The 24,918-nt window shown below is 39.9% G+C and overlaps 1 protein-coding gene across 8 annotated transcripts in view; it reads right to left on the reverse strand.

The window, feature by feature from the left end:
- The window catches only part of NAV3 (neuron navigator 3), a 436,309-nt gene that overhangs the window by 144,693 nt on the left and 266,698 nt on the right, over nt 1-24,918 (reverse strand). For all 8 annotated transcript variants that reach the window (XM_079991796.1, XM_079991792.1, XM_079991797.1 and 5 more), the window contains 2 exons: nt 14,260-14,332; nt 8,631-8,814 (listed from right to left, as the gene is read on the reverse strand). In XM_079991796.1, the coding sequence (XP_079847922.1) occupies nt 8,631-8,814; nt 14,260-14,332 (257 nt within the window). The remainder of the gene's footprint in view (nt 1-8,630; nt 8,815-14,259; nt 14,333-24,918) is intronic.

The raw sequence follows: 24,918 nt of genomic DNA on the forward strand, positions 1-24,918 counted from the left end.
TGTAATGCAAGGCATTGTAAACTGTCCCATCCACAGATTCCCAGAGTGGTGAAACCTATGGGAGTAAGATGTGGGAAAGGAATTGGACTGGGCAGACTGGTGCAATGTGTGTACTAAGAAACCTCTATTATCTGTTTTTCCTAAGACTAAAGAAATAACATTTAAGATCTTACACAGGTGGTACTTGACACCCCAGAGGTGCAGCAGAAACAGTTCTCTATTTTCACCACACTGTTGAAGGAAATGTGGCTAGGCTGGAACCTTCTACCATATGTGGTGATTATTAGAAGCCATACACATGGTTTAAAAGACATTCTTACAAGAGATTACTCAACAGTCTTTGCACCCAATTAGCTCTGTTAGCCATTTTTGATGGGGAGAACTGGAACATTTCTATTGGCATTCAGTTGCACACAACTGGAAGAATTTGGACAATTTATCTAAAGACTGTGGGTGCCAACAAATCTGGTCAATTGTTCCTATAGAGAGATTTACCAAACAAGCTTTAGATGGAGAAAAAGAATGATTTTATTGAGTTTTGGTAGGCATGTATTGCTTGTGTGAATAAGAATAAGTAAAACTCACAACTGCCAGCCCCACATGGTAATCTCTGGCAGAATGTTCTTGTTTAAGTCTTGCTTTTTTTGATTCAGGAGCAGAAGGGAGTGAGTGGGGGACTGGAGATACTACTTTTGTTTCTGTAATATTGTTCTTTATGTTGACCATGGTAAACTGTCAACATTCTAGCTGGGTTAAAACTCAAGATGTATCATTGCTGAGCAAACTCAGAGCTTATTGCAGATACAAATACTGGCACTGAACTTTGCAGTAGATGCCATAAAATTTTATCTAAGCATCCACTTTCAACACTAATTGAGGGTATCATCTTTGCTGAAGAAAGCCATTATTTATTGGGAAGGGAAACTTGTGGCCTCCAGATGTTGTTGGACTCCAACCTCAATCAGCTCCAACCAGCAGGGCCAGTAGTTATGGATGATGGGAGCTTTAATCCAGCAACATCTGGTGGGCTGCAGTTTGCCCATTCCTGCTTTACAAGGACACCCAAAAGTATTAATGGGGACCATGTGCCATGTGTTACCGTCAAACTTCATTAAAAAGCACATTAAAGATTTTATACAGCATTTTAGGGCTGTTTTACTAAAATCAACTTTTTTGTGAGAAGAACTAACCAGAATGACAGACCAGAATGACACTGTGTAGCAGACAAATCTACTTTTTCATTATATTATGACACATTCATCCCACTGTTATTATGCAACACTACTGGCTTGGAAACATGGATACAATGACGATGTGTTCTGTAAGCACAGTCTATGCTAAAAACATGCATAGCAATGATGCACAAAATGAAAATCAAAGGAAGGTGCTGGTGTTAGTAAAGAACATAGCATGGTTAATTCTAAGAGGTGATGATAGTGACAAGTGATGTGATGTGATTTGGCCAGGAATATATGACAAGGGATGTAACTAGACCACTTATAACTTTGTGAAACTGTTGCTGGACTGTATAACTTATTACAGCTGGGAATCACAAGACTAAATCCTTCATGCTGCCACCCCTTGCTGCCCCCAAAAGTGATGGAAAGTTAGGTGCCTGACTTTTCCCATTACACAAGTGAGAGCTTGCAGGAACACACAATCGGGAGGGAATGCAGAATGGGAAGAACGCAATAAGGTAGTGCTGAGCTGGGCTTCATCTAGATTGTCCTAGCACTGCACAGCTAGTATTAACAGCATCAGAGAAAACACTGCTGCAGTCCAGGGATTTGGAACCAAGTTCACATATACTGAGTGACACTGTTGAAACTCAGCATTTGTCCATTTGGAAGTCAAATCTAGTATGTTCGTAATTCTTGAATGTAAAGTAATTCCAATGAACTTTAATATTTTCATACTTCAAGCTGAGTTTGGTTACAAGTTAGTTTGTATTTTCTGTGCCTGTGCAGTTGGAAAGAAAAGTAGTGAACTTACAGTGATATGGGGTGATTTGAGGGCTTTCAAACCATTTCTTTTTTATTTTAACTTCCTTGCCAATAAAGATTAGAGCTTGAACTTCCTTGCATGTCAAAGTCTCTCTGGCAGACTAGGAAGCATACTTCTTGCCAGTAGTGGCTGGCGAGGCACTGTGGGTTTTGTTGACTTCACTTCCCAATGCTGCACATCACTGTCATCACCAAGAGGGAGGCAGCAGGAAGCTTGATATGGCAGCAGCAGTGGAGCTACTCTGATGCTCCTGCCATTACACTTGCACTGTGCTGAACTTCCCATCGATGGCCTGCTCATCCCCTTCTCAGTAACTGGCCTCAACATGCAACATTGGGAAGCCAGATCAGCAAACCATTCCAGTCTGTGCCACCCTGCCAACTGCTACTGGTTCTTGCCACGCACTTTCAAAGCAGGGCGAGAAATGCCCTTGGAAATGGCTCAATGTGATCAAATAGCATTATTTATTTTTCAGGGAGCATGCAGAGGAAGAAAGAAGACTGTCCACATGAACCTATGGAGGCAACTTTTACACACACAGCCCAATTAAGCATCAGGAAATAAATGTTACATTATGACCTAAGTGCCATTTCCAGGGACATTTCTGGGCCTACTTTTAAACTATGTGCTCCCTGGTCTCTTAAAGGGGGCTTCTACATTTAAAGAAGTTAAATAAAATGGTTTTAAAGCACTCAGACGGCCTCACACTACTGCAGGTTTAAATTTGAAGATACTTCAACATTTTGAACTATCAAAAGAACTTTTGGCAAAGTTGTAATGTTGGATTTGTTACTTGGCAAGAAAATTACCCTTTTTGATTAAGCAAGTTCACCCTTCACACTAATATTGAGGGGTGAACTCTGGAAACTGTCAGAGAAAGAGAAATCAATGGGCATGGTCAAAGTTTTGTCTGGACTTTGTTAATTTTCCCCAGCAGCAGCGTGAGATGGTAATATGGAGTGGAGATAAGGGGTGAATAGGAGAGGCAAGGCTGACAACTTGGAACAGCATTCAGTTTGAGGCTATGCTTGCCTGTTGGAAAAGTGAAACAAGTAAAAAGGGCTGCAATTTTGGTGTAAACCAAATCACTTGGCATTATGAATATAAAAATGATGACTATTAGTTTCTATGTGATAGGCTGGCATTATTCCCCAGTCTCTTCCTGGAAGCAAGAATGGTTCTATGTGGAAAATGGAAAAAGTACTTTGAGTGACTCACAAAGGCAGCTAGCTACTTACTGAAAAGTGACTTAAGGGAGAAAAAGTCTAGATTGCAGTGCAATAGACTACTCATTTCATCAACAGACACCACTAAACTCATGTCATCAAGAATCATAAGGGAAGAATACTAGCCTGTGGTGAATACTAAAGCTAATAGTGAAGCCTGTGATATATTATTGAAGCCTTGGGTAATAAAGCAAATAGTATAGTCCTTTATTGGATTAAAAACAGGTTGCAAAGCAATGCAGATATGCCAAAGATCTGAAAAGTCAAATATGTTGTTAATTGTAGGAGCAATTTTGTCTTATATGGGAAGAAAATCCTCAAACTAACCATAAAGCTCAAAAAAACTTAAGCATACAATTTTTCTCTTTTAGTTTCCAACACTTTTAATGAGATCTCACATGTATAGCTTATATAAAAGTGATAGAATATGAAAATATTATGCACTGTAAAAACTACACCAACCTAGATATGATTATGTCTAGATATGGTTATGTTTCCTTTTACAGAGGAAAAAATATATGGCAAGAGACAGTATTCAAAACAAAATAATAAGAACACATACCATTACTAGATCTGCATGTGAACTTGTATCTTGAATTCATGTTCACAGAACAATTACACTGGAGACAACTGAGTGCCATAGAGGTTATCACAAGAAACAGGAATGCTTTAGAAATACCAGCATTGTCTTGCTTACTTGGCAAAATTAGCAAGAGCCAAAATGCACAAACTGGTGGGCACAGAGTAAAATTGCTTTGCTTATCTTGCACATGACAGTCGTTGATCTCAACACAGTCCAGCATTCACAGCAACCAACTAAATGCCTAGCCAAGACATGAGGAAAAGAGCCCTCTGTTGCAAGGCTATTACTTTACCTAGCTCCGTATTGTTTCAAATAGTTACCCCTTCCCAGCCCCTGCCTAGGGAAGCCAGGAATTGGCTACAGCCTCTGTCCTGCTGGATAAATTTGTCTACAAGTAACATCCTCCAAACAAAAAAAAATTCCTTCCAAAAAAATTCCTTTTTTTGTGTTTGTTTTTTGTTTTGACTATGGCAGACCAACACGGCTACCTATCTGTAATCCTCCAAACAGTAAAGTTTGTAACCCCTTCCCAGCCCCTGCCTAGGGAAGCAGGAATTGGCTACAGCCTCTGTCCTGCTGGATAAATTTGTCTACAAGTAACATCCTCCAAACAGTAAAGTTTGTAACAGTATTTATGCACACAGTCATAATTGTAATCCTAGTAGTTATTTTGTTTATTTAACATGTGCATGTTGAGGTGTAGGAACCTGTGGCCCCACCCCAAAAATGTAAAGGTTCCAGGCTTTCATCAACCCCAGCTAGAATTGACAACAGTCATGGATAATGGGGGCTGTAGTCTGTCAACATCTGGTTGGGTTTCCTACTGCATTCGACTCCTTCCTTAAAGACACAGTCACTACAACATCAGAACCGGTCAGCACCATTCAGTACAATGTACTTGGATATGTTAGACATATTGGACAAAGTCCACCACAAAAGGCTCCTAGGGAAACTTGTGGGATAGAATGAAAATGGATTATCCTATTGACTGAGAACTTAAAAGTTAATAACCAAAATTAGGAAACAAAGAGTAGACAGAGGGGACCCAGCACCCTTCATCTTTGATCTCTATCCATGCTGGCTGAGGCTGATGGGAGCTAGATTCCAATATCTGGAGAGTCACAGGTAGTCCACCCATGATAAAAGCAATTCACTCAATGAACCTAATCTATAAATACAGAAATTTGTTATTTATTTTTACTATCCAGCAGGTAAGGTGGTAGATGTGCTGAATCACTGTGATAATGGGCTGGATGAGGATCAATCAATCAATCAAAAAAAAGCTCATACCAGACGAAACAGAGATACTGGTAGTTCCTCCCTATACAAACAGCATGCAGTAAATAAAAAAATGAACTTTAGCTATGGTTCATGACTTGTCTGGAGCAAGCCAAGGTATGACACTGGGCTTGGACATAATGCTAAACCAAACTATGGCTTGGCTCTGAAAAGAGCAGCAGGAGGAAGACCAAGGAAGGGTCAAACAACTGTGAATTTTGCTCCATGCAGTTGTATGTTTGCTCATTTAGTCATGGTTTGTCCTAGTGTTACATGTGAACCAGGCTGTTGATTGGCTTCAAAAAAACTCACAAGAACGGATAGTCCAGTGAGAGTCATTATTCTCTTTGCTTTTTCTGTGAAAGAGCAAAGTAAAACATTACCTACAAAAAACCAGCCATAAGTACCAACCAGCCAAATATATTTGCTTTTCTAAAGTAACACAGGGTGAACTTTAATGAATTAAGCAAATCCATCTGGCTGTCAAGCTGCGACCACTATTTCTATATGTGATAATGTTGGTTTGCCTGCATTTAGGAATTTTGCTGACAGCTTCTTGAAATCAGTTACCGACTAATCCACAAATGGGACAAAACTTTCATGTACATGTGTTTTCCCTTAGCATCTGGGTGGTTGAAAGATCATCGCCATGGCAAGCTTAGATATATGCTGCAATGATAAAACAAACTAGCAAAATATGTCATAAAATATAATATAATCATTGTTGCCATGCATTTCTGCTGACAGGTATAAATAAGGCCATCAGCGCTGTGACCTTTGTGTATGTGTAAAATAAACGAAAATGAATCCGTGACTAACTCGCAAGTGAAATGTAGAAAAGGAGAATTCAGCAGAACTGTTAAATATAACTATTTTCATTCCTTTCTCAGAAACAAAGGCTTATTGATGGCCAAAATGTCTCTCTTGTAAAACACCCTTTCCTTTCATATTTATCTGGATGGATTTGGGGCAGTCAACATTATATCCTCCAGATGTTGCTAAACTACAACTCCTATCATCCCTGACTCCTTGGCATTCTTTGCAGTCTAAGGAAGATGGGAGCTGTACTGCAACAACTCCTTGACAACCACAGCAATATTAACAGCCTGGATATAAAGAAGGTTCCTCACTGGAAAGATACAAAGCTACTTAGATGCAGATTAATATGCTAACTTCCTCTCATTGCACCTTCTTTGAACATGCAAAGTGTGAATGTATTCACACATCTCTGAAGAAACATCATATGTTAGCTCTACTGGCATATGAACAAAAATAAGCCCCTACTTTGCACATTTCACGGGGAAACTGAATAATTCATGCATCCTCTCTGTTTTACCATCCAAGACTCAGGCATAGGCAAACTCGGCCCTCCAAATATTTTGGGACTACAACTCCCATCATCCCTAGCTAACAGGACCAGTGGTCAGTGGTGATGAGAATTGTAGTCCCAAAACATCTGGAGGGCCAAGTTTTCCTATGCCTGATCCCAGTTCTCCTTAGTGCATCAGACAAAGTGATCTCCCCCCACCCCCCCAGCCTTTGGAAAATGCACATTCTTCTCAGTGGAGAACTTCCCATATGCTTGTCAGCCTCTACAATGATCTACACTGATCAAGGGCCAAGCAAAGGCTAATTACTCTGATTAATGTTTTTACAATCTACACTCCCTCACAGAGAAACATAACCATAGTGCCAGGCCACATTTTTACCCTATTTTATTGGACCACGAGGAACGGCTCAATAGATCTTCATATTCCAATACATCAAGATCAGTGTGAGACATCTTTTTACTGTGCACTCTTAAAGTTACAGTCATTACATTAAATGATTCTACCTGATGAAAGGTATTCAAAGTAACATAAGGAATCTCAATGTTCCTTTTATTTTTTTGGGGGGGGGGGCAGGGAATACATCCCAGACAATGCAACTCTAATTGTAATATACCAAATACAACTATTTTCAGCAATATAGTGTCCACTATGAATACTATACATGCACATTCAAACACAAATTAAGACAAACTATCTGCAAATGTTAGGATGAATGAAAACAATTTAATTTTTGGGAAATGATTCAGTTCATTTCCAAGCCAATCACAATTTAGCCTCGTTTATCCTCCCTCCTCTGTATCTCTTGAACCCATCCCAGCTACCCTCAATCACCCCACCCTGCAGCCCTTTCATCTTCCTTTTAAAACACGCTTACCAGCTGGGCCAGAAGTAGCAATGCTGCTCCAGCCACAGTAAAAGGGGGGAGTGTTTCTTCTTCCCACTTGGCCCCAGCCTCTTGCAAAGAACCAATTGCCCCTTGGGAAACTACATTGACTGCAATGCAAGTACTACCCAATGTAATTATTGCAATATTATAGTGTCATGAGCCGCAAGGCACTTTTCCTAATGACTTTACGCTTCATTGGGAAAACAGTGCACACCTGTTGCCAACTATCCCACTGTAGATTGCATTTCAATAGCTAAAGCAGAAAAAAGGAACGAGAGAGAAACACTTTTTAATTCAACTCCTTACTCTTCAAAAGCACTGAAAAGAAGATGAGTGAAAAATTTACACAAAGCAACATGTTGTATTCAATTAAATATATATCACAAAATGTGCAGATTTGTTCTAACCATGAATTATATTAAAATAAGTGTTATGAAGTGTATTCTTTATTCATGCTTACCAAAGTCTAATCATCTGTGTGTTGTGTTACTATTCTTACAGAATGATTTAGAGAAATATGTTTCACTGTATAAATAAAATCCTGTTGATTATCCCCTGTTGATAATCCAGATTTGAATTTTCTTGACAGCACTAACAGTGATATAACAGAGTACTTTACAAGCCTAGGTCAGTAGACTTCCAGTTACCATTTATTATACCTTCTACGAACCATGTTCAGTAAACTAAAAGATAAATGCATATTTGGAGTGTATTACTCCATTTATAAGAATGTAAACAAACAGTGCATATTATTCAGAAAAGTAATCTCTGTTGTGTTTTAAGAACTGGGTGCTTTCTTGCTCTCCCAGAGAAGATAATGTTCAATTATATGGTGTTGTGACAGCCCAGAGTACTTCCGTATTACACTATTTATGCCATAGTCATGCTATTCTGTGTAGTAAAAATAACTCTAGGAAGGGGAAGAATAGGCCTTATCCCTGTAATGTTTTCACAACAAACATTGCAACACACAAGAGTTAGAAGAATCCATATTCTTATTTCTTTACTCTGTATCTCATTTCGCATTTCACAGGTTGATCCCCTCAATGTGTAAGATATTTGTTTATAAATTTACCCAACTCATCACGCCATGTCATTCATGCTACTGTCATTGGGAACAACAGAGAAGTTAAAGTAACTGTTTGTGTGAATGCAACCTAAGGCTGCAATGCACACTTACTCCCCAGTCAAATTGAATTTAGGTTTAATTCCAAGTAGACAAATATTTGGAATTGGTTTCTAAACAATTATTTCCCATTCAGGAGACCTTGAAAACCATTACAACATGGAAGCACTTTAACTGCATATTTTATCTGACCTACCTGGACTGCATATCTTGCTGTGTTTTGGGCTGGCCAATATCAGCAGGAGGTGGAGAATGAGAGACGTGCTGCTGTAGCTCTACCAAAGACTGATAGTATTGTTGCTGTTGGTGTTGCTGCTGTTTATAACGAGACAAACTGAAAAACAGCCCTAAAATGGCTTTCAAATTTCCATTCCTTATTTCTGAAAAAAATGAAGAAAATATAAGAATTAGACTTCTGCTCTGCATGCTTTGAAGTTTCCACATCCTCTTCAACAGCAGACCCACAGACAATGCATTGTAGGAAGTTACCAGATGCAGGTCCTCATGTGCAAGGAGGTTAGAGGTTGCAAGTATAGCTAGCTATGTTTTATCACTCTTCACATGGTGTCCTGGCTCTCTGGAACTGAGAGCGCCTGCAAGAAGGCCCAACTGCTGCAGTTACAGACAACTTACTACTTCAGAAAGGGGCAGAGAAGAGCTGACGTCTGGAACAAGAATCTGTAAAGGTGAGTCTGATCCATCTATAACTCATTGGAATTGTGGACATAGTCAGCCCACCACTCAAGTCTATTTCCAAGTTTCACTCCAGCAGAATTTGATCTCCATCAGTCTGAAGACCGGACGCTTCGGATAAGCAGATTCCAAAGGTTCTTCTATATGTCTGAAATGGTTTGCACCAGTCCAAGATGAGCTAGGTAAGCACTTCCTATTCCACCATGATACAGTTTTTGAGGGACCCCTATTTGACTCCTGCAAGCAAGAGCAAGGAGAGTCAATATCTGGCTTCATCACAACCCTATATGCTCTCATCCAGCACTTACACAGTGAGGAGCTGGGCTTGGCTGTTCAACCTTAGCTCTGTCTCCCTATCTCCACACATGAGCACTCAACTCAACTTGCCCCTCCACAGCCAACTTTTGCACCCAAAGGCATAGCAAGCAAGCTGAGTTCTAGAGGTGAAACCCTGTCTCTCTCCTTTTATAAATTAGCCTTTGCTACAGAAGCAGCTGCTGTTAATCTGCTTGATAATCTGAAGCCTTCTTTCCCCACCTGTGCTCCCATTCTGAAATTTATGAAGGTCACCAGTTCTGCTTCCCTAATAAATGTGTGTATGAAACCACATTATGAACCTCTTATTTTTTATGATTAATATGTTATTAGAAGAATTTCATTTGTAAATAAAGTGGTCAAAGAAAAAAAGGGGTGTGGGGAAAAGTGCAGAAAGTAAACTATAACGCAATTAGTATAATTAGCATCTACATTTCAAGCAGTTTGCAAAAATGGATAAAAAACAGACTTACATGAAAAATGCATTACAAGGCAGCTGCCTACATTTTCTTATACTGCCCAAACTGTATAATATAGTGTTTTAAACATTAGTATGAATCAAACTACATGTTATACTTGAAACACAGCAAGGTCCTGTGCCTCCTTGTTTTCCTTTAATGTGGGGCAGATCATTATTGGGATTGTAATGTGCAGTGAAGGGTGGGATTCTCTCTTCCTCCCCTTCCCAGGCGTGACCTCCCTGACAATCATCGTCCAGGCAGCTACAGGACTTAGAAAAAAGTTCCCAATGGTATGAATCAGATCTTGTTTTCCTAATCCTCGTAGCTACACAGGGAGCTAATCTGGGGTAGGTAGGGGAGAATAGCTCAACAGACTAGGGATAAACTTCCCTCCCTACACAATGCAATCCATACAACAGTTTGGCCTCCTCTGCTGGCAATGAAAGTTGTTGCTGTTTATTATGACCGCAGACCAATAAAATTACACAAATTACTCAAAAAAAATACACAAATAAAACATACAGGTAGTTAAAATGAAACATACAGCTAAATAAAGCTTTAAAATGAATACATCAAAATATCTCCCCCAAACAGCCAACACACAATCTTTTTGCAAACTTCTCAGCAATGTGGCTTTCAAAATTCCCTGAAAATGTGCTTTATAGAGGGAAAACCAGCCTCTCTCCATACTTGTTATGCAGGTTCCTACGCAAAAGACCGTGAACAACAGACTCTATTGCTTCAGCTCAACAGAAACGCCAACCATTTTTAACCAGAATCTTGTTGAATCATCCACTTAACAGCACAGCAAACAGCACATTAAAATGAGCAAGCATAAATGCTTTCCTATACTCGGAGACAGGTATGAAACTGACCCTTCCATAATATGAAGTGTCGTTAAGGAGCACCAGAGAACAAGATTCATTAGCTGCAGTTCTCAGCTAATAAGAGAAAAGCATGGCATGTAGCTGCATGCTATGCATTAATATGTAAAGGGACCCCTGACCATTAGGTCCAGTCATGGCTGACTCTGCTTTCAGCGCGCCCAGCGCTCCGGGAAGCAGACTGCTATCCGCAGCCTAGATAGCCCTGCGGGAACTCCCGCAGGGCTGCCTAGGCTGCGGATGTCTTCCTGAAGCCTGGAGAGCGAGAGGGGTCGGTGCGCACCGACCCCTCTTGCTCTCCAAGCTTCAGCGAAAGCCTGCATTTGCTCCATAGGACGCACCCAGATTTCCCCTTCATTTTTGGAGGGGAAAAAGTGTGTCCTATGGGGCGAAAAATACGGTATTTTTATTTTTTTTATTTTTGAAATGGATGGAAAACATTTAACACACACACACTTCGCTTACAATAAAGGCAATTGTAAATATACTCTTAACATGTTTCCTGGCAAGTAAATCCTGTTCTCTCCAACAAGGCTTCCCTCTCAAGCATGTGTGCATAGCCTAAGGCTATGATTACAAGGAAGCTACTATCAAACAACGGACTTTAAAAATCCAGCTGTGACAGGAAAAACTATTACTCTTTTTAAAAGGCAGAATAAATGAGAAACACAATCCTGTATCATATAGGTTTTGGAGCTTTTCTGTTTTTGGGAGGTTTTTTTAATTACAGAATTAGATAAAACCCTAATAAATTATATCATTCTATGGAAGCTTAGCCATTGCTTTTTAAGTACCGGTATTTCCAGACAGACTAGCATCATTGATTGCTTAAAGGACACCTGGTTACTGGATGTTCTTCTAAGAACATTTATTAATGCCAGACTCTTTTAGGAAACATAAGAGGATTGATCAGGTGAGAGCAGCGTCATGAATTGTTGTGTACAAAATACACAGGATTGTATCCAATACTGCGTAAGTGGTGTTCTTCTCATGCAATTGGAGTTTTGCTTCCTCTCATCTCCTCTCCTCTCCTCTCCTGACATGCCCCCAAACCTGTTGTGGAGGTGAAAGTTTCATTGCACAAGTCTGTTGCATGGGATTGGATAAAAGCATTGGATAAAAACCACAGAATTATATACCAAAAGCAATACTAGCATATTGAATATACAGAAATCCTGCAAATTTCCTTCCCAGGACCAATCCTACTATTAGGCTGAATAAGGCAATTCCACACACCCACAGGAAGCAGATGCTGGGGGGCAGCAGCAGGGTGCCAGACATTATTCCTGAGCTCGCTTGCCATTTCCCTCTCTTGGAAGACAGAGCTGTGTGTGTTACACATGTTGTGAACCCCCTAAACTAGCCTGTTATGTTCACTTCCCCATTGCCAATGTTGAAGTAAGATTCAACAGCCAGCCTAGTCACTTTCTGTACATGGAACAGAATGGGTGCCATCTTGTCCTTTGTTCCTCAGGCAGCAAAACATTTTGGGCTGGGCTTGATCCTATCTGATCTCAAATACTACCTTCAAATATGGAAAACTCACATACTGTAGCTGTTCTTTTGATACTGACCATATATAGGCCTACTCAAGCTGAATTTGTGGTGCGGAATTTGTGAAGTGTGACTTGTAATACAAAATACAGACCTTCATGTTGTAAAATACAACATTTATAAAATTGAGCAATTATTATATTAATTTATTAATAAGAACAACTTTGGGGAAAATTTCAGATATTTATATTTTGCATCTGCAGCATAAAGAGAAACAAACTGGTGACATAAACTGCAGTTAAATAGTTTGCAATTTGAATAATTATATATATTTATATTTCAAAATGGAGAAATACATTTGGGAAGTTTCTAAATATTTGCACCCTATTTCACACCAGTATATCGCCTTTGCTCAGTACACAGACTTGGAACACTGGGAAGATACGGTACATACAGGCGTTTTTTTCTAGAAAAAGAGGTGCTGGAACCAAAGTTGTTGAGTTTGCCCCACCGCCAAGGCAAAATAACATGAACTGCCACCTTACGCCACTGACGGCCATGTCGCACCAATCACCATGCCACCCACCACCTCCAAAACACAGTCCCAAGTGCCATGCCGTGGAACAGCACCACAATGCCACAAAGGTGTTGGAATGCAACCAGTAAGTGACAGAATGCATAAAAGAGGTGCCAGAACTCAGTTCCGGTGACTTCTGGCTTTAAAAAAGTATGATCCCCTTCCAGGAACATCAAACAAATCTATATTCTCTGATATGAATGAGAGGGACCTATTATACTTAAAAAAAAAATGTTTCCCACTGAAGTTAACAGAATCTGTTTTCTTTTGAATACACTTGAGAGAGAAAAACATTTCATCCATTTGATCTTTTCAACATTGCTCAGATATATGTCAAAAAACTAATTACTTAAATCTTCTCAAGAGATGGGAACTATTAAGATAGTTCTAACAACTACATCTTATGTTTCCTATAAAAGAGAAAGTATAATTCAAAATTTATCAGTTTAGTCATCTATGCAAAAAAAACAAAAATGTCTTTCAACTCTACAATTCTATGATTTTTCTGACTTGATTATATGTACACTACTCACCATTTCTCAGTTTTTAAGAGCCACTGAACATGATGCTACTTTAGAATTAGTCAGGAAGATTCAGTATAATGTTATGTCATTAAGTGCAGCACGTAAGCCTGCACACACAAAAAGTGTTTTAACTTCCAATCTTAAAAATAGTAATTCTAAATCTATGTAGTTTTACTGACAGTATCAGACAATGGCTGATATTCCCAGTAAATAACAAACTCCACAACTTGAGAAGATTCTGAAGCAAATGCTTGCAATTTCTGATCTGGCAAATTCTGATGAGTTTTGCTAAAATGAGGTTTGCTCCTGACTTCAGTTGTCTGCACTATACAGTACAGTAAGTCACATGTGCATTTTTCATTTTGTGCTTGTAGAAAGCATATTTCTAGCTATGAATCTTTAGGAAGAGGAAGAAATGGAGGCAAAGATATTCAAGGGGAAAGTGCTAATTTAAATAAATATTTCCCATAGGAAATGGGGTTTTTTAAGTGTTTTAATTTATGCCAAGAACTATGTCAAACCAAAATTGTATTTCATAAGACAACTGCCGTATTTTTCACTCTATAAGACACACCAGACCATAAGATGCACCAAGTTTTTGGAGGAGGAAAACAAGAAAAAAAAGATTCTGCTTTTGCTGTGCAGTGATCCCTCCTGCTGTTCTGGCTTCTGGGATAGCTGCGCAGCCGGCATTCACTCCATAAGATGCACACACATTTCTCCTTACTTTTTAGGAGGGAAAAGTGAGTCTTATAGAGCAAAAAATACGGTAATATCTTTTCCAAAATAATATACTGCAAATCAAGTTTGAAGAAGTACCTTTCCAGAATGTAATTCACTATCTCTGATGATGATGATGATGATGGCTTTTTCTTACCTTCCGCAGAAAGACCTTGGACATTTACTCCTCTGGCTGCCAGAAAGTTAAGGCAGACATCAACATTCTCAATCTGCAAAATGAACATGAAATAGCAAAGCAGTTAAAGGCTATTTTGCAAGATGGACTTGAATGCAGCAAAGGGAGGGGGGGAGAGAAATGAATACTTTGCATTCATCACATACTCCAGTTCTTTAGTAAAGTTTAACAAGAATGATTACTGTTAATTGGTCAGCTGCTATAAAAGCTTTCATTGTCCACTTTGGTGCTTAAAAACAATTCATAAAGGCTTGATCCAGAATGGCACACTGACAAATCAGCAACCCACCTACTTACCATAAAACTGGATTCTGTACACAAAAATAAGCAACAATGAACAATACTGCAGCGTGTGTACAAAGTCGTGGGTGAACAGATGATTCAATGACAATGTGTCAAGAGCAAAATGGAAAAAATGGGTTGTTAAAAGTATGGGATAAGGTGTGATATCAGAAGATATTATTTACTAAGCTTTGTGAGCGAGCTTTGTATGTGTTATTATTTAAACTAAATTAAATAATGACAGTAATATTATATGATTATCACCACCACCACCACCATTATCTCTTGAATTCCTTCATGTTAATCTGGGAAACCTGTTTCATTAACAATGGTTTGCATGTGAAGACCCCCAAGACTTCCCAAAGAAAGACACAGTTGACACCAATATTAGTTTAAGGTTACTGGCATAATTTTGGCCACAACTTTATTGATTACTGAATGTGAGTGGTTCGCTTAGGCGTTGATTCAACTAGCTGCACCTACACCTCTGGCAGGGCAGCACTGACAACTGGACACCGGCAGAAGTCAGTAAGGGTAAACAGACTGGGGGAGCATTGGTCCTACCACAGACGTAACCTCACCCCAAAATGCTCCTAGGTGCTGTGGCATGGCCCTAACCCCTGGAAGGGGATCAGACAAAAGCATGGCAAGCGCCTGTATTCCTTTAAAAGAATACCCTATTGCACATCGGGAGGGGCAGGTGTGTCAACCTCCCCTCACCACACCTTGAACCAATGCCTAACCTCCAAACCTTACAAAGTTGTGACAATTTGCTACACAGGAGGCGAAACCCAAGTGGCACCAGCCAATCAGCCAAATGGAGAAATTCCTACTGGGCCCCTGCCCCAAACGCAGATGACCCACAACAGCATAGCAAGGTCATAGCAAGACCCTAAATATAGGGAAGGTGGGCAGGTAAACTGGTGCACGAAGCACTAAGAGGAAGCTCGACGCAACGTGCAGTTGTATAAATAGGTCCCCCAGCTGCAAATTCTCTCAACCCCATTGGCCAGAATTACCCCAGCAACTGAGGGACCCAATCAGGTTGTGGTGGCTATCCAAACAATCCCACCCACACAAATGGTAAGGTCAGTTTTAGTGATTTCACTGCAACACGTGCCCTCCGTGAAGTTCCAGGTTCATTCTAGGCTTATCTACCACTGGTTTATCAACTTACATATTTGTGAAGCATAGCTATTTCATAGGGAAATGATGAAGGAACAAATGACTTCTGAAAAATAATATTTTAATTATAGAATCCCTCCCCCAACAATCCACCAGAAGCTCCTTTTAACACTTGGGCTATTCACTCCATCCACAAAAGCTCAGAGTAAACTGCATGCCAAAAGTATAGAAGGCTATATTTTATGCTGGAAAGAACACACCAAGTTACTGCAATGAAAAACAAACATTTATCAAAGTAGTTCTTCATGTAGGATGTGAAACAGCATCCAAAGGACAACTATCATCTGTCAGGGCAAGGGTGAAAACATCTCTCCCAAGTATGTTTTGCTAAGACCAACAAAATGTAAATAATATAATAGCTAACACATTAAACTAAACATATTGGTCTATATTTTAACGACACTTTCATATAAATCTGGACTAACTTCACTGAAGTAAATATGCAGAATTCAAAATTACCCTGCTGCCTGTAAAGTCTGAAGTGTCATTTGATAGAATGTTAAATGATGTTTACTGGAGATAATTGTATAAGCACAAAACTGGTATTTTTTTATATTAAAAAAAATCAAAACTGAGCTTGCTATGAATATCTTCATTTATATGAAGAAATACTTCCGCACAGTAATTAACAGCATCAGTGATATTTGCAGAGGTGGTTGCAAGAAAAAGAAAGCTCTGTGAAGAAGTTTGGACACTTCTGTAAACATATTTCCTGTGTTAAGCGTCAATTCATTCAAAAACAAAATTGCCTTTTATTGCACATATGGTTACCGAATAATACAGGGTTTTTTTTGCAGCAGGTTGCTGACACAACAATAGAAGGGGCAAGAAAAAGCAGATTAATTAATCCTTTTAGGACAATTTGTTAACTGTTTCTAGATTCTTGAGTGTGAAGTCATGTATAACAGTATAAGGACTTACACATGTCCATGGTGTTATTACATCTGCATTTGCTGAATAAAACAAACTAGTGCAGCTTAACAGGTAGAACTCAGTTCAAATCCCACCCCAGCCAAGAATTCACTATTTCATCAAAAGCAAACCTTTTTGCTCTCAGGCCTCATTAGCAATATGAGGATAACCACAGTCACCTTCCCTAACAGTATCTTGCAAAGATCACCAAGATAATGTATAAGAACTACACTGAATGCTTGAAATGTGCTACATAAATGCTGTTAGAAGATCCAGCATGACACTGGGTAATAAATTATTGGGGTTATTTTTCACTTTCATTTCCACTCAGTAATAAAAATAAAAAAAACACACACTTCAAAGTTTAACCATTTTGAAGCTTTCATTGTGTACATAAACACCGCTTTAATTACCTTCTCTTTTGCCTTGGCAAACCACAATTATTCTTTGAACTCAGACCCCAGCAGCCCTAAACACATTTTATTCAAACTTACAAGCAGATGAAAATAATTTAAATTTTGCAGTTGCAGAAGTTCAAATAGACTTTATCCAGCTTCTAAGCTCTCCATACTGTTTCAATCAGAGCTAGCTAGAATGGGTCTCTGAAATCAATGTTTACTAAAGGAGCAAATTTTAGGGTTAATGTAATATACAGTACGCCATGGGACGCAGGTGGCGCTGTGGGTTAAAGCCTCAGCGCCTAGGGCTTGCCGATCGAAAGGTCGGCGGTTCGAATCCCTGCGGCGGGGTGCGCTCCCGCTGCTCGGTCCCAGCGCCTGCCAACCTAGCAGTTCGAAAGCACCTCCGGGTGCAAGTAGATAAATAGGGACCGCTTACCAGCGGGAAGGTAAACGGCGTTTCCGTGTGCGGCTCTGGCTCGCCAGAGCACCGATGTCACGCTGGCCACGTGACCCGGAAGTGTCTCCGGACAGTGCTGGCCCCTGGCCTCTTAAGTGAGATGGGCGCACAACCCCAGAGTCTGTCAAGACTGGCCCGTACGGGCAGGGGTACCTTTACCTTTACCTAGTATACAGTACAGTTTTACTTCCTACTAGTACTTCTTAGTAATACTTGTCTATATTGTTGGGTTTTACATAAGGCAGGATAGTCACTGTGTCAACATAACACAAAACAACAAAACAAGAAATATGCTCCATTTAAAAAAATAAATCAGTCCTACAATGTACCTAGTGTGTGCATCTCTATCCTGGGATCGGCCAATCCATCCTCTGTAATCTCACTGAATTCTGTGATAAATTGCTGTGAGCAAAGTAAATATTATGAGAATTGTGGCTTATGCAATATTAAAGCTACAAATCTTACAAGTACTGAATAAAAGATGTGTGTGAAAAGTTCAGAAAGGGCTGTAACTAAAGCAAGAAACTAAAATAATATAAAAAAGAAAGGCAAGTCCAATGTACCCAAAGGAAATTTTAAAAGGCAAATAGGGTTGAGACTCATAAAAAAGTTAAGTACCTGTTACGAGAGACAGGAGTACTACGTTCATCACAGCTCTTTCCCACTAAGATCACTAGTGAGAGCTGAGGGTGCTATGTGCCTAAAACTTTGAGAGATGAAGGAATTTGGAATTTAGATTGAAGGTATCATATTCTTTTGGGACCCAGTTTATTTCTTTTAAAAAAGAACTTAATAGTTGTAGTATAAATATAGAAGATTATAGTTGTTCAAGGGGTTAGGACTATGGCTGGAAGAGATTAGATGCAGCAACCATATTGAATCTGACCATAAAGGTAAACCTACCCCTGACTGTTAGGTCCAGTCGCAGACAACTCTGGGGTTACATGTTCATCTCACTCTATAGGCCGAGGGAGCCGGCGTTTGTCCGCAGACAGCTTCTGAGTCATGTGGCCAGCATGACTAAACTGCAGCGCACAGAAACACTGTTTACCTTTCCGCCGGAGCGGTACCTATTTATCTACTTGCACTTGATGTGCTTTTGAACTGCTAGGTGGGCAGGAGCTGGGACTGAACAACAGGAGCTCCCCTCTGTTGTGGGGATTCAAACCACCGACCTACCAATAGGTAATTAGAAAGACAATAGGCAATTAGGATGACAAGAAGCTGTTGACTACCTACAGATTGTCCCATTATGTAAAAATATTAGCAATGCACATTCCGAATTCATCCCTGTGAAGCAAAAGGTTAATTTCCCCCTTTTGAGGTGCTTGAATGGAATACAAGGTGAGTATTTCATACAGTATCTTAATATTTTACAAAAGAATAATTGCAAATCAAAATTTAGTTTGAGCATATGTCATTATCCAGTAACTGCAAGTAAATAAATTTACATGAATAATTCAGTTGTTGGATAGAAACTCACCACTGGCTTATCTTAAAAATGTATATTCTTTATCATTGATTTTCATATTACTAAGAGTTGCTTTCATCTCCTTCCTCTGGCAGATTGCACCTTCTCTGCTTCCAAAAATAATGAATTATAGCATGTACATAGGATAATTAATGATGACTAATACAACTATATATTATTCCTTCCTTTCCCTGAGATTAATCAGTTCCATAAATATGACAATCTGCCAGATTCTCAAGCCTTTACTAAAGAAATTATACTGGTGAGAGCCCAGAATCTTAAGCACGCTTAGAGAAGTATTTTATTTAAAGAAATGAGGGACACTTCTAAGGAAATGTGACAACGATTAACGATTAAAAGATAGATTTGTTATGTTTCTGTGTTTTTGCATCCATTGCCAAAAGTAGATTTAAAAGCCCCAAAGATTGATGAAGAGCTTGGATGCTGGACAAGACGTCAAATATATATATATACAACTTCCACCCTACAATAATGCTTCTTCTTTCTTTCTTTTTTCTTTTTTAAAAAATCAGCCTTCATTTATGAAGTTGTGATATGGATTCTGTTAAACTCATTTGGGGAGTGTGGAGTCTTTTCTTGGGTAATTCTAAGCACAATATCCTTAAATTGGGTAGGAAGGTTATTTGACATGAAGTATTCACAGAGACAAATAAAGGCTTCCCATCGATTATATGCACTTTTGTTACCTACTTGTCTTTTCCAGTTTCTCTGCGTATTCAACTCTTAAGAGATTCTTGAGTAATCTTAACTCATGGTCCTGAGGTCTGGGGCTGAGATCCAACAGAAAATGCCACTGGCAAAACACAGGAGGCTATTTTGACTCAACAGGAGGTGACCTGTGTCACCTCTCATGCCAGTCTGGAGAGGCCCCCAACACTCTGAAGTGTACAAGGGACTGCTGGGGGAAAGGGAATCAATGAAAATAACCACCCTCCTTCTGCAAGTGTGAACATCCAGGGATGGGGGTGGGAGATACTCCAGCAAGCCTAAGTCTAGTTAGGATCCAAGCTATCGTACCAAAGGGCAGAAGTACAGTGGTACCTCGCGTTACATACGCTTTAGGTTACAGACGCTTCAGGTTACAGACTCCGCTAACCCAGAAATAGTACCTCGGGTTAAGAACTTTGCTTCAGGATGAGAACAGAAATTGTGCAGTGGCAGCACAGCGACAGCAGTAGGCCCCATTAGCTACAGTTGTGCTTCAGGTTAAGAACAGTTTCAGGTTAAGAACGGACCTCCAGAACGAATTAAGTTCTTAACCCAAGGTACCACTGTACATGTTATGAAGCTCCATTATTTCATAATGCTAATGTGGAAAGCGGTGCTTAATCCCTTTCTGTGTCATATGGCAGCCATTATTCCTCCATCTCTAGGTGTGTGAATTGAACTGAATGCTCACGTACAGTGGTACCTCGGTTTATGAACTTAATCTGTTCCGGAAGTCCGTTCTTAAACTGAAACCATTCTTAAACTGAGGCGTGCTTTCCCTAATGAGGCCTTCCACTGCCGATGCCCTTCCACCATTCAGATTCCATTCTTAGACAGAGGTAAAGTTCTCAAACCGGGACACTACTTCTGGTTTTGCAGAGTTCGTAAACCGAATCATTCATAAACAGGGCTGTTCTTAAACCAAAGTACCACTGTAGTACAATTTTATACATGTAAAGTCTACCTATTTTCAATCGAGCTTAATCAAAGCTAAATGTTCATAGGATTGCAACATCAAACACAAATTGAGTATTATTATCCTAAGCATAATTACCATTAAAACAGGACTAAAGCTTTTTGAAATAAACACATTTTGAAATAAACACAGGCCAGATAAATAAAGTAACACCAGTTCTAAGTGGGGGAAAGCCCCACAAGAAATGACAACTGATCTAAGAATGGGAAAATAACTAGAAAATCAGCTGTTTCAAAAATACAGCATTTTTCTTTTGTTTCAGAATGAAAAAATGCAGGATAATCCTTAACCTATGCCTTTTTAGGAAGAGGGAAAGCGAGAGAATGAGGGACACTCACACATGATATAATGATAAATATGGTTCTTATAAGGTGCCATATTAATGTATGAAATGAATGTGTTGTTACATCAGTACTGATTAGAAGTGTTATACAGCTTTTCATCACCACAGGAACCAAAGCAATATAAAATGGGCATAAATAAACTAACCATGTCAAAGAGTGCAATGCAATAAAACAATATAATCATAAAATATCTTAAAAGCTATTATGCATTATGTGGTTGCTAATGTTAATAGCAAACAATGGGCGAAGAAAACAGCTGGTCCTGCAACTATTACTGGTTATTTTCTTTCTTCTCCTTCTTCTTCGGAGATCACTTGTACCCAATTAAGATTGTCTTCCATGAATGTGGTCTTAACAGTGTGCATGTCCTTAAGTGACTGTTGTTCAGACTGGCTATTTTACAACAGGGTTTGCTAACCTGTGGCACTTCAGATGTTGCTGAACTCCCATTATCCCTGGCTCCTGTTTTAAAGTCCTTTGTGAAATGAAATATCTTCCCTTACACTCCTTGGGGGTTTTGCCCTTGTGTATTCTTGACTGTTTATACCCCATTTGCCTCCATCCAGCATACTGATTTAACCAAAAAACCTTGCCACTGTCTTTGCGTAACCTTTTCTGTCCTTGGATATAAGTGATTCCCCCACCTTTCCTTCATCTTTTTCAGTCTTCTGCTTGTCTTTATATCTTTCTGAAGTTGTGAGACACATGCAGAAGAGAATCATAATTTCCTAGGAGGAAAATCAGCAAGCTAGTCAACCATCTTAAGCACTCACTACATCAATGAGATTTCCCCCCCCCCCCTCGTTGTTATGTAGACCTCCTGGGTGCATGTTATCAGCTTATAAAGTTTGCTAAGTCAGGTTTCCAGACAAGGTTAAGTATTTTTGAGTATTTGCTGTAGATAAATCTAAAACTCAGCATGACCAAGTAACAAGGAAGCAGGTATACGAACGACAGCTATGCATGATATGTTGGTGAATATTTCTGCTTAGAAACAAATAACACCAGGTATGCAGAACTCCTTCTGGGCAGGCTTTTTGAGGAAATGATGCTGAACAAGAGATTAAATGCTATCCCAAGGCCAGCTGCAAAGATGAATAGATACTGCTGTGAAATGTCACAGTTTGCTAACAGAACTTAGAATGCCCTACTTGATGGAAAGCCCAAGGCTATTAGTTGTTGTTGTTGTTGGTGGTGAGGAGTTATATGTCCAAGGACAGAGAAACATTTAAAATTGGTGGTTTTAAAAATTGCAGTCTTCAGCTGCTGGGGTTGACACACCACCACTGAAAAATAAGCAGTGGTGGCAAAAGGGTGGGGAAAGGGGGGGCGGAGTGAGACAAGGGGCCAATTTTGGAACTTTCATCTCAGTCTAACTCACAATTAGACAATGTGGTTCAACAATCTCAAGCATCCCCTAAATCTCTTCTGGTAGTGGAATCCCCCAATCCTCCAGAGCAAATCTGGGGACAGCAGGGAGCACACAAGGGGAGGAGGGGGCATTCTCATTGCACCAGCAAGAATCCTTGCACTGACTTCCACGGGAACAAGAGGTTAGCACAATATGGTGCATGGGAAGCTGCCTTATACGCATTCGGACTATTGGTTTATCTAGCTTTATATTCTACACCAGGGGTTGTCAACCTGGTTCCTACTAGTGGGCGTTTCAGGATTCTAGGTGGGAGGTAGGGGGGGGTTCTACAAGCTGAATCCTCCTTCTATTGAGCACTGGTGGGTGGTAAGGAAATTTTACCATCAAGAAAGATGCATTAGTGGGCAGTAGGTATAAAAAGGTTGACTACCCTGTTCTACACAGACAGGATTTCAGACTGAAGACTTTCCCAGGCCGACCTGGAGATTCCAGGAATTGAAACAGTGGTCTTCTTGACTAAGAAGTCGGTGCTCTAAAGGAAACTGCAGAAGAGGGTGGAATGATGGGACGTTGCTGTGCCATGAATGCATTAAAAGGTAAAGGGACCCCTGACCATTAGATCCAGTCGTGACCGACTCTGGGGTTGTGGCGCTCATCTTGCTTTATTGGCCGAGGGAGCCGGTATACAGCTTCCGGGTCATGTGGCCAGCATGACTAAGCCGCTTCTGGTGAACCAGAGCAGCGCACGGAAACGCTGTTTACCTTCCCGCTGGAGCGGTACCTATTTATCTACTTGCACTTTGATGTGCTTTCAAACTGCTAGGTTGGCAGGAGCAGGGACCGAGCAACAGGCGCTCACCCTGCTGCGGGGATTCGAACCGCCGACTGCTTAGCTCTAAGCTTCTCTCTCCTAGGCTGTTGATGGTGGGCTATTCCTGTTTGTTGCTACTGCCAATAGAGAAAGTGGAAGTGCTTAAGTCAGCATTCATGTAGTAATACATCTTATTTGAATAAACCTGAGTTGTTTGGTGCCTGCTGCTTCAAGCATTTTGTTTCTTATGAGTCAGGCCTCTTAAGGTCTAGGCAGATAAATTGCAAGTCAAATCAAGACCCTGGTTTCTGTTCCTTGGGGATACGGTAGCTATTTGTTTCATAGCTATATAGAGACGTATCATTGTATCATTTATCCCAAGTCCAGCTTACACTTGGTTCTGAATTTCAGTTTAATAATACACATTGAAGGGGGTGAGTTTATATAATATTGCTATTGATGTTATTTTAAGTGGTGGGTAGCATTCTGCACATTCTTTGTATCTTTAGCATGCTAAAACATTTCCTTTCAAACAATCATATAAATAGACTTTGATGAATCCGACATATTTTTCTAATCCTTCTGTTACCCTGAAAGAAATTTATTCATTCCTGCAACAAACAGGTGTGCCTAGAATATTTCTTAGAGTCTACTACTGTCTTGGTATGTTTACAAGGCCAAGTAACAGAGTTTCATTATAGCATACTTTTGTGCTCAGATAAACACATTCAGAAAACAAACTGTCTAATTGTGAATAGTTTGCTGTATTTTTGTTACAAGGAATGCCAATTTTACTAAATCACATTACTGACAACACAATGCAATGCAATGCGTCCAATACAGGCCCAATTCACTAGCCATGTACATAAATTATATTATTAATATTTATTAAATTTGTATACTGCCCTTCATCTAAAGAAGCCAAGGCAGTTCACAACATAAAAATACAAAAGGAAAATACAAAATATACATGATAAAGCAAAAACAAACCAATAACCCCACACTTTCACAAACACATTTAAAAGCCATATACAGTGGTACCTCAGGTTAAGTACTTAATTCGTCCCGGAGGTCCGTTCTTAACCTGAAACTGTTCTTAACCTGAAGCACCACTTTAGCAAATGGGGCCTCCTGCTGCTGTTTTGTTCTCATCCTGAAGCAAAGTTCTTAACCCGAGGTACTATTTCTGGGTTAGTGGAGTCTGGAACCTGAAGCGTATGTAACCTGAAGCGTATGTAACCCGAGTTACCACTGTAATGTTAATCAGTTGAACACCCAGTTAAAGAAAAATACTTCACCTAAAGATATGCAGTGAAGGAACCCTGAGGAGAGCGTCCCACAAATGGGGAGCAAACACAGAAAAGGCCCATTCTCATATTGTCACTCTCCAGATATCTTGGATCGGTTTATATGGCGAGAGGCAGTCCTTGAGGTACTGAAGTCCTAAGCCATTTAAGGCTTTATAGGTCAAAACCAGCACTAATTGGTTGCAAGTGCACTCAACCCAGATCCTTAACCTCTGCTGCCTTGTGGGATATCTTAGGGAGAAGAAAGGGCTAAGGAGTAAACTCAACACAAATCTGGAGTCGAGTCCCTAAGATGGTTGGATGGTGCCTTGTACGCAACTACCGGCAACTCCTGCAGCCAGGTTGGTGCCAAACATATTGCTCTGCTTTCCTT

Source organism: Podarcis cretensis (genome assembly GCF_951804945.1).
Source record: "Podarcis cretensis genome assembly, chromosome: 10".
NCBI lineage: Eukaryota > Metazoa > Chordata > Lepidosauria > Squamata > Lacertidae > Podarcis > Podarcis cretensis.